The following is a 10,670-nucleotide window of genomic DNA, read 5'->3' as shown; positions in this document are numbered from 1 at the left end:
TATATTGTTTGAGAAAAAAAATAGAAAGGAAATTAGACTAACACAATTAAATTTTTTTAATAAATCTTAAATGTGTACATAGAAGAATATGTTGGAAGTTAAGATTGCTGCATTTTTCTGAAATGTACTATAGTTGACATTGTTTTTTCAACTTTAGACGTACGTCACGTTGGCAACTCATACGTAGACGTGGAGTCAAAATCTTACCTATAATTATTAAAAGCTGGTACTGGTGTGGTAGGATCCAGACCCTTTTTTGGGGTGCTTAGCCCTTACTTCAATCTTTGAAGAGTCAAACTGCACAAACTCAACCCTTCTGTTGGTTCAATGAGTAGTAACTTTCCTTTCATTGACTATGCTATTTCCTCGCTTACCCTTTGATTCACTTATTTATCTAAACCCCATAAACTGCATATTTTCTTCTTCTTGCACACAAATACTGTTTTTTCATTCACACCCTTTTCATCATTGGTGGTGGTGTTCTGTCCCGAGGAAGAAAAAACTTTCATCATGGGAAATTCTTGCAGAAAACCAGTGGCTCATGTGTCTTCCACAAGTTTCTTTGGTTAGTTTTAGTTTGGTTGTTATTTTAATCATATTTATACCATATATGTGTCTAGCTTCATTTCCAAGGCACAAATTAGATGACTTCAATTACAACTTTGTTGTAATCACTTAGTACTAGTTATGCCACATTATAGGTTGATGATGATGAATTGGTGATGCATTAAATTTTAATCAGTGTTTGTTATAGTTGATGATTCCATTTTTCTCGCTTTGGTTTCCACGGAGAAGGGAAGAAGGCGATGTTTTCCAAAGGGTAAAAGTTAAAACAATAGTTCATAGGCTGTAACGTGAAAGATTATAAGACTAGATATTCCTGAATGGACCTTCTTCTGTTGTTTCTTGTTTGTTTATTCTTCTCAAATCCTTGGCTTCCTAAGATTGAATGAAGTTTTTGTATTTTGGTTAACTTAAATATAAAACTCCTGTATTGGGTTAATATTGGTCTCAAAAGATGGAGATGTTGAGGCTTCTTCGCTCTGATTCAGGTTCTAAGTAATGTTGAATGATTTTTGCTTTTCTTGGGCTAGTTCATAAATGAAATTGGTTGAGCAAAAATCATTCAATTTAAGTTTGGATTTTTAATGGGCTTTGGTTGTTTGTTCATTATTGTTCTTATATTTTGTGCATGCAGTGTCCCCCCATCACACACATGTGGAACTCATCTCTGTCCCAATGACTATCTTATTTTATTTTTACCCCAATTATATTTTTGTGTTCAATTCTTGTTTTTGTACCAAACCTAGAAAACAAGTTGGTTTTGTTAGTATAAATATGGCTTATTTAGCAAGTTCAAGAGGGTCGTCTATAAGGTAAGTAACTTCACAAAGGTGTGCTTGAGATATGAAATCAAAGTGTGAAAATCTTTGTGTGAATGTTTGGTTATATGTGCCAAATTTGGATATATTGTTCAAAACAAAATGTTGGTGGTGCACATAGTTACACATCATACTTAATTGCATCCTCTCCTTTGGCAACTCATAGCTAGTAATCTACCTCTACATGTTACACATAACAGTGCAATATTCTGCACTAAATTTTAGAAGCTACTCTAATGGCTTATTTTAACATGCATTTCATATACTCCCAGGAAGCACAAAGTCTCAAAGTAAGAAAAAACAGAACTCAAATTCTCCTGAACAAAAATTTTCTTTAAAAACTTCTTCAGCATCAATTGTTGACAAACCCATCTCCAACAACCTTAAGATCTTCACCTTCAATGATCTAAAAGAGGCAACTAAGAACTTCAGGCAAGAAAACTTAATTGGAGAAGGAGGGTTTGGGTTTGTCTACAAGGGATGGATAGATGAGATCACCTATGCTCCCACAAGACCAGGGACTGGAATTGTAGTGGCCATAAAGAAACTTAAACCAGAAGGCTTTCAAGGCCACAGGGAATGGCTGGTATGTCCAAGTCGAACACCAACTCTTAAACTGTTTCCTAACTGGTTGGTCTGGACTGATTTTCTGACTTTTTTGTTTGCAGGCAGAAGTCAATTATCTAAGCCAGCTTCACCATGAAAATCTGGTGAAACTTATTGGTTACTGCTCAGATGGTAAAAACAGGCTTCTAGTTTATGAGTTTATGCAGAAAGGAAGTTTGGAAAATCATTTATTTAGAAGTGAGTAGTACATTCACTCTTCATTCTAATTTTAGCATATGCATGAGTTAATTTTAGTTTTTGTGAAGAAATTCTTTTTTTTCTTCTTATTTTATTCTCAAGTGTTTATGAAAAAATTTATCTAAACAACCTATTAATCTCAAATGATCCATTGAGTAATAGGATCTATTTAAATAAACTTATTCAAAAACACTTCTAAGAAAGAAAAATATAAAGGAAAAATGAAATAAAATTCTTCATAAACTAAAATTAATTTTGGTAGAAGTTTTTTCCCGTTAACTTCTTCAAAATCTTATTTTTAACTTATTCATAAGCTAGTTTTAGTTTATTAAAAAAATTATTTCAATTTTTCTTTCTACTTTTTTAACCAAAAAGTGTTTCTAGACAGGTTTATCCAAACAGGCCATAATGTGAAACATATTGTTTTGAACTAAACCATAAATTTTGTTTTCTATTACTGCAGAAGGTGTTCAACCTATTCCCTGGATTACTCGGATCAATATTGCAGTTGCTGTTGCAAGAGGATTAACTTTTTTACACACTCTTGATGCAAATGTTATATATCGTGACTTAAAGGCTTCCAATATCCTACTTGATTCGGTATGTAATACTGAAAGTTTGGCTTGTGGATCTGTGAAGAAAACCACACTTGCTGTTTTGCATGCAAGTCTTCATTCTGAAAGAGTGGCACTGTTATTTATCATTTATACAGGATTTCAATGCAAAACTTTCGGACTTTGGCTTGGCAAGAGATGGTCCTACTGGAGATAACACTCATGTTTCAACCAGAGTTATTGGAACTCATGGTTATGCTGCACCAGAGTATGTAGCTACAGGTAGATTCGCCTTTCCATTTTTCTTTATCTTTATCAAAGTGTTAGGTTCTTATCTTTTGGATGTTAAATGGAAAGTACCTGGAAGATGCAATGGTGCAGTGTGACTCTAATAATGGACACTAGTGACTTTTTATTCTAAAAGTTCATTTGGACACCAGTTTGAATGCATACTAGTTCATTATACCAATGTGTTAGTACTTGGTATAAGAGACCTAGTACATAGCCTAGGTATCTGCCACTTCTTCCTACAGGATCACATGTCAAAATGAAGTATTGCATGTTTGGTTCCCCATTTAAGATATGATTTTTCATGTTTACTAAGAAGTTAATAGTTGTACCTATCACATCTCTCATAGGTGATTTTTTACTTCTCAATGGGTTCCAAACATGCATGCGATCAAATTGACCCTTATATTTGCAATTATATATAATAGAAAACACAAAGCAAATTAGTTCATTTCTTCAAACTCTAGAGTTTTCTACATATATAAGTCTTTTTGAATACAACCTAAAAGGACTTGCCAAAACTTTTCTATTGAAAATAAATAGTTTTTTTATTTCTAATAGAGAAACTCTTAAAAGTCTTTTTAAATTTGTATCCAAACATACTTTAAGACAAATACCAATTAGTGTTCCATTTTCTGTAGCGTTATGTTCATGATTTCTAAAGTTGACGAGCCTATCTTTTCTATGACTAAACAAACAGGTCATTTGACACCTAGGAGTGATGTTTACAGCTTTGGAGTTGTGCTGCTAGAGCTACTAACAGGAAGGCGCGTAGTTGAGGATGAGAGACCTGGATTTTCAGAAGAAACACTTGTAGATTGGGCAAGGCCATTCTTGAGTGATAGCAGAAGAATTTTGAGAATCATGGACACGAGGTTGGGTGGTCAGTACTCCAAGAAAGGAGCACAAGCTTCAGCAGCACTTGCACTACAGTGTCTAAACACTGATCCTAAGTATAGGCCAACCATGGTGAATGTTCTAGCAACATTGGAATCATTACATTCCTTAAATTCATTTCCAAGGACCCCAAAATCTGGAAATGATAATCATACAACCAAGCATTCTAGTCACTCCAACAAGTCTGCCTCAAATAGTAACAAACTATGAGCTACTAATGCTTCTGCATCCCAACAAGTGTTTTGTTCTTTCAATTTTGAGGCTAAGTGAATATTTTCATCCAGGCGTGGGGCAAAGTATAATTCAGTTTTTGGTTCATTAGTAGAAAGCACTATTAAGCAGTTGGATGCTTATGATATGAAATCAATTGTTTTAAATGGTATAGTTTTTAATTTTAATTTTTTGAAGAGTTGAAAAGGATATATACTATAGTTAGAAAAGGGTATCTGTTGGGAAAAGTGGATCCTTTAAATGCATATAGTTTTTCAAGGATTAGTGTTTCACTTTCAACTAAAAATATCCTGGGTTGAAGAAAAAATCCAAAATTTGTAACTTCAGCATTGCTACATTCATTAAATTTATCTATGTAGAATTGTATACTTTTTTCTTTTATATTACTTAGCGCATCATCTCGATCTCCAATATTATTCATCCCAAACATTTGTTAAAAGTGAATACCGAAACTAATGAAATAAAATAATGTTTTCTTAAGTCACATATATTCCTTTCATTTTTAGGGTTATTTAGTCTCCTAAAAGTTTAAAACTTTTAATTCAAATTAACTGCACAAACTTTAAATTCATGCTATTATTAACATAAAATAAGTTTTGATGGAAGGTAGCACTGTAGCTTTTTGAACATCGAGTCTTGCTAATTAATGCCTTTAGCACAATGGTTAAGGAACCAATAATAAAAATTACATTAGACTGTTGTAAATAACATAATTATCTTGAGATCTATCAATATCTTATTTAATCTTTTATTATTGTTTCTTTTTATGATTTTATATTTTTATATTTAAGTCATAGTTTTCTTATTTTAGAGATAGTAGTTATTTTTCTTTAAAAGCGTGACTAGAAAATGTAATTAGTGTGAAAAATACTATTAATAAAAGTTGCTTTTTTCAAGTTAGATATACATAAAAAAATCATAATAAAGTACATTAATAATATTTTTTAATATATTTTTACACTTATCATTCTTTAATTAATGTTTGACCAACAAAGGTTGGTAAAGTTGGTAAGAAACAAATTTATATATAAAAATTTTATTGATGAATAATCTATTAGTATTTCTACAAGCTCTCATGGAGTTTTGAGATTTGTCCAAATCCTAATAAGCTCACAGGATCTAATTTATCTAAATTTTCAAGTATAAAAATGAAAAATTATTGGTTGACATTTGTTTAATTAAAATAAAAGAATAATTTTTTAAAATTAATCTTATGATTAATTTTATTTGTTAGAAATAATACAATACAATAATCATTTTTCTAAAAAATATTATTAAAAGTATAAATGACAATAAAAATATAATTAATATTATATTAAAAATTAACACAACACTTATTTAAAAAAAAAATCTAACATGAAACTTAATTATAGAACAGAGAATTAATATCTTTTAATAACAAATAATTTACAATTATACATGTAGAATATGTTTAATAAAATTACACAGCAATATAGATACAGATGATATTGTTAAAATTCATTAAAATTGTGAGTTTCAATTCTATTTAATGATCTTCTTTCATAATTTAGTAATTAAGATTATCAATTAAGTTATCCTAAATAAATTATCGGTAAACAGATTGTTACACATTTTGAAGTAATACATTCATTCGTATTACGTACTATATTGAAATCGATGTATAATGAAAAAACTACAAAATTAGAAGTTCACTATTCTTTTGATGCTTTTGATGCAGTTATGTTAAAGACAACTCTTAAAATACATGTATTATGTATACATCACAAAGATTACCAAGTAGTGATGAAAAAGATATACCAGAATATTGACAACTCTTACTGCATGTATGCATCACAAATGCTACCACATACTTCAAGTAATGAGAATAATATTTCAGAATAGTAAAAATGCGTATATCATATCTTTTTCTCAGTAACTTATCATTAATAATCTAATTTTTCTCAAATTTATAAGTTATCACCAAAGCATAGTACTAATAATCATTATAAGACAGTAAATTTACTGTTGCCATCCATACTGTTGTTGATTGCGGTTTCCACCCATCATGTTTGAGCCACGACCAGCCGTTGAACCCCCATACGGGCCACCTTGTTGGGGATAATTTGGAGCTCCAACTCCATAGCCGCCACCACTGCTGCCACTGCCACGAGGACCACCACCAGACATATTATTGGACCCATAAGGTGCACCGCGTCCTTGAGGAGGATAAGGTCCACTGCCATAACCACCACCACCTTGACCTCCTCTATTTGGATGATTATATCCTCCACCTGGGTTCCCACTTGGGGGATATCTTCCTGGTCCACCTGATGGACCTCGAGGCTTTCCATAATGATGAGTAGGTCCTGCAGCAACTTGGGGTTGAGAGTGAATTGTTTGATTTGGTCCGGATCGCATTTGGGCATGTTGCCCAGGCTGTTGAATGGGAGGAAGACGAGGGTGCTGCATTTTCTGACGTTTAGCCATTTCTTCATTTTGCCTTTGTTGACGTTTTTTCTTTGTCTGAAACTCATGTGATGACTCGTATTTGGGTAAACTAAAACATACAAAAGAGTAGTAAGTAACGTTAAAAGGAAAGGAATTACTCAGACATTTAAATGGATTACGTAGAAAAAGTAACATTCTCAATAGATAATTAACAAACGTAGTCTTACCTCTTGGGATCACATGGTAATGGATCTGTCCAGAAGTATTCGGCATCAAGTGCATCTTTTGCAGTAATTCTCTGTAGAAAACAAATTGACAGACAAATATTAAGACGCAAATCACGAAGAAAAAAACAAATTGACAGACAAATATTAAGACGCAAATCACGAACAAAAATAATTATCATACAACCAAGTCAGAATACACTAACAACAATACACAATTTCATATTTATAAATGACAGCACAACAATAATTACTTTACAAAATTTGTCTTTCACTAGCACTATGCCATCAATATTTTTTTCACCACTTCTCTATTATCTTAAAGTTTCTCACAAAGAAAAACAGAAGCATAACATTTTATACGAGAATTTTGTCAATATACAACAATGACATAACAACACATGCAGATGCTGTAAACCTCGTCAATTAAAACCAGATTTGTGAGATAAAAGATAAAACTGGAAAAACAGATATTTGAAGCACTTAAAATAGAAATTCAAGATAGTTTAACAATTAATAAATGAAACTTATAATGAAGAAATGATACCTGAGCCGGATCAAGTGTTAACATCTTCTCCAACAACTCTAGAGCATGACGATCAAAACTATAAGTCATAAGGAAACAAGCTATTTAGATATAAAAAAATCCTGGAAAAAGGAATACACGCTACTTTTTTGATTGAATACTTACTGCCTAAAAACTTCCCTCAAACGTCTTTTCATCTGCCTTGTTGGCTTAAATTTATTATAATAAGGTATCTTAGAAACTCCAGGCCAATTGACCTCATCTGGTGCTCCACACAGCTCATATATTTTATTTAATTGTTCTGGCTACAATGATTATAAACAAAAAAAAATGTATTACATTTAAACAGTACAAAAAAATTTAAAAAATTATCATGAGGATATTACAATAATACCATATATACTAAAAGAAATATCTGGAATGAATGCAATAAGACTAAATTTCTGAAAAGCATTGAGCAGGTTAAATCCAACAATCTATCCAAACATAATCATTAGCATTTGATATTTTTTGACAATTAAAATATAAAATCAAAGTTTAAAACAAAAATTTAGTCCCCATACCTAACACTATTTTTCATTTTAGTTTCTGCACCAAAACTCACATGAAAAATATTTACAAATGAAACCCTGTTATTAAATTACTATTAAATTTGGAACCTATACCGGATACTTTGTTGTACAAAAACACACTTTGTTTTGGTCTCTAAATAAGAAAAAAATCTTGTATATTATTATCAGATCAATCATTCACCAATTTAGCTTGAAATTCTCACAATTATAATACATAGAATATCATTAACCTCATCTTTTCCAGGAAAGATCGGCTTCCCTTGAAGAAGCTCAGCAAAAATGCACCCAACAGACCACATATCTACAGCTGGCCCATACTTTGTTGTCCCTAGCAGCAACTCAGGTGGTCTAAATATATAACCAAAAAAACTGAATACATGCATTGGCCAGCCTCATAACTCATGACAAAAATTGACTCCTCCAATTACCTGTACCATAATGTAATGACACGATTAGTAAGATTTGCATTTTGGTCATTAGAAAATGATCGTGCCAGTCCAAAATCTGCAAGCTTAACATTTCCTTCATTGTCTATAAGAAGATTTGAGCCTGCAATAGAACAAAATGCATCAAATAAGAACAGCAGATTTAATATTCTGATCTAAAAACATAATCTTTTCAATACACAAACCTTTGATATCACGATGAAGTACTTGATTAACATGACAATAGTGAAGCCCCGTCAAAAGCTGTCTCATGTAACACTTATGAAGGGAAACACAACTCAGACAACAATAAAATGAACAGCTATTAATATATGAAATTACACTTGGTATTAACAGTAATACCTTAATTTGAGGAACTGTAAATCTCATCCCAGGTCGGTCAGCAAGACCTGTTAAATCATGATCCATGTATTCAAAGACCATATAGATGCCACCTTTATATTTGTTACCATCTGCAATCATCAAAACAAGAATGAAAATCAGACGAACTAGGTTTAGTATGCAAACCCCAAAGGGAATTGATTGAAACATTCACACTGATAGAACTATAAAGCAAATTATGAGCTACTGTCCAGCAATTGGCTAATAAAATGAGAATGGATGACTTGCCAGGTCTCCCTTGTTCATCTTTCTCGGGACCTGAAAGAAAAAACACAATTTTAAATATAAATAAAACAAAAATTTAAATCCTAAATCAGTTTGATAACAAAGCACACATAGATCTTGAAAAAGGTACCATCAGAAGTCACAATTTCTTTCAGCTTGATCACATTTTCATGGTGTAGTTTCTTTAGAATCTTGATTTCTCGTATAGCAGTTATAGGAAACTGTGATGGCAAAATATACAACACGGTTCAGAGAAAAAATGCTTAATACATAAGTAGTAACAGATTGTGAATGTAACTTCTGATATAGGTTCACTGAATAACATGTACAATGAAAAAGGTTGTAACAAGAGATGAGACAAATTAGTAAAGTTTCAAATGAAGCAAATATTTGAATCAAATAAATACCCCTTCTCTCTCATTGTCCATTCGTATTTTCTTGAGAGCAACAACTTCACCAGTTTCGATCTCTTTAGCCATGTAAACCTGACTGCAAGCATAAATATATGAAGGTATAGATCAGTTGAATTCGGACAATATCAGCAATGAAGTGGAAACAATTTTTTCCCTCTGATTGTGAAGTCAAAACAAGAGCTTAAGGAACATAAAGAAAATAAAAGATACATTGATATGTACAAAGCAAAAACTAGGCAACATTTTAAAGGTGTGATGGAGTTGGGAACTATATAGAAAGAAGAAAACAACGAGGCAAAAGGTACTACTTCAGGAACAGAAAAGATGACAAGGGAACACAATAGAAGAAGAAATTGCATAAGAGAAACACACAAATAAACCATAAAGAACCAATTAAGGTTTTGAAAAATGGTCTGCAACATTACGGATTTTGAGGCCGTTGCGACCACATCACAACCATAATAGCAGTCACATTCGTCTACAACTTCCCACAATATCAAGTATTGTAACGAAATCATAAACGAGACCAAAATTCAAAACCTTGAAACCAATAAATGACTTAAAAAATTATTGCTCATGAATCAAGAGTTCTAAAAGCTCATGATTAAGTTGCTTTCGAATTCAACCAAGCCCAAGCGAATCTCTCAAATAATCCCAACAGAGTGTCGCACAGTGATCAAGCATATATAAATGACTTAATAAATTTTCATCTTCCAATTTCAAAGAATTGATTATGATAACGTAAAGATTAAGCAGTACACAGATTGAAACAAACCCATATGTGCCCTCGCCAATTTGCTCCAATTTCTCGAAGCAATCGACACTTCTGGATCCCGCAGTGGGGGATTCAGTAACGTTCACCTGCCCTAGGGCTTCGATAGTCATTGCTCCCTAATCTTCCAAGAACCGAAATTCGAATCCAACAAAGAATCGAATGAATTAGGGTTTCTCGCGCGCAAAATTTTCCCAGAAAATAGACAAGCTGATATTTGGCTGCTTAAAACTGAAAATTATAACAAAAGAGAAAGAAAAAAATAGAATGTATATATATATATATATATATATATATATATATATATATATTATTTTTAAAATTTATTTTGGTCAGAAATTTTTTTTATTCTTTATTTTTAAAATTTTTGATTGATTTAATCTTTTGAAATACGGTTTTTATCTTAATAACACAATTTTGATTTTTTTAATTGATTATTACTATATTTACTTATATAAATATTATTAAAGTGAATTAATGTTTAAAAAAAAATCATCTCACATGAAAATAATCCGAGTAGGGATGATAAAATAAGTCAATGTTATT

The 10,670-nt window shown here is 31.7% G+C and overlaps 2 protein-coding genes across 2 annotated transcripts; one reads left to right on the top strand and one right to left on the bottom strand.

Annotated features, from left to right (window-relative positions):
* Positions 1–231: 231 nt before the first annotated feature.
* Positions 232–4,537, top strand: LOC109789056 (putative serine/threonine-protein kinase PBL2). The gene is made up of 6 exons (XM_020347923.3): positions 232–565; positions 1,655–1,968; positions 2,051–2,186; positions 2,650–2,786; positions 2,899–3,022; positions 3,729–4,537. Exons 1-6 carry the CDS (start codon positions 511–513, stop codon positions 4,133–4,135), a joined length of 1,173 nt encoding a protein of 390 aa, XP_020203512.1. The 5' UTR covers positions 232–510; the 3' UTR covers positions 4,136–4,537.
* A 1,451-nt stretch (positions 4,538–5,988) lies between these two features.
* Positions 5,989–10,378, bottom strand: LOC109795509 (cyclin-dependent kinase C-2). The gene is made up of 12 exons (XM_020355039.3): positions 10,128–10,378; positions 9,347–9,428; positions 9,070–9,160; positions 8,943–8,972; positions 8,676–8,785; positions 8,519–8,591; positions 8,316–8,436; positions 8,118–8,235; positions 7,481–7,620; positions 7,337–7,394; positions 6,793–6,863; positions 5,989–6,674 (listed from the first exon to the last, which is right to left on the bottom strand). The coding sequence occupies exons 1-12, from the start codon at positions 10,235–10,237 to the stop codon at positions 6,137–6,139; spliced, it is 1,542 nt and encodes a 513-aa protein (XP_020210628.1). The 5' UTR covers positions 10,238–10,378; the 3' UTR covers positions 5,989–6,136.
* Positions 10,379–10,670: the final 292 nt, after the last annotated feature.

The sequence above is a fragment of the Cajanus cajan genome, chromosome 9, assembly GCF_000230855.2.
Source record: "Cajanus cajan strain Asha chromosome 9, NIPB_CcT2T_4, whole genome shotgun sequence".
Classification (NCBI taxonomy): domain Eukaryota; kingdom Viridiplantae; phylum Streptophyta; class Magnoliopsida; order Fabales; family Fabaceae; genus Cajanus; species Cajanus cajan.
This window is presented reverse-complemented; position numbering and strand designations above follow the sequence as displayed.

Excerpts from the sequence above, each read along its gene's own strand:
- LOC109789056 (XM_020347923.3), top strand. The coding sequence starts at position 511 with ATGGGAAATTCTTGCAGAAAACCAGTGGCTCATGTGTCTTCCACAAGT. Across the intron at positions 1,969-2,050 it reads AAGGCCACAGGGAATGGCTG|GCAGAAGTCAATTATCTAAG; the intron begins GTATGTCCAAGT and ends TTTTGTTTGCAG. Across the intron at positions 2,187-2,649 it reads GGAAAATCATTTATTTAGAA|AAGGTGTTCAACCTATTCCC; the intron begins GTGAGTAGTACA and ends CTATTACTGCAG.
- LOC109795509 (XM_020355039.3), bottom strand. The coding sequence starts at position 10,237 with ATGACTATCGAAGCCCTAGGGCAGGTGAACGTTACTGAATCCCCCACT. Across the intron at positions 8,592-8,675 it reads TTACAGTTCCTCAAATTAAG|TGTTACATGAGACAGCTTTT; the intron begins GTATTACTGTTA and ends TCCCTTCATAAG. Across the intron at positions 6,675-6,792 it reads TTACCATGTGATCCCAAGAG|TTTACCCAAATACGAGTCAT; the intron begins GTAAGACTACGT and ends TGTATGTTTTAG.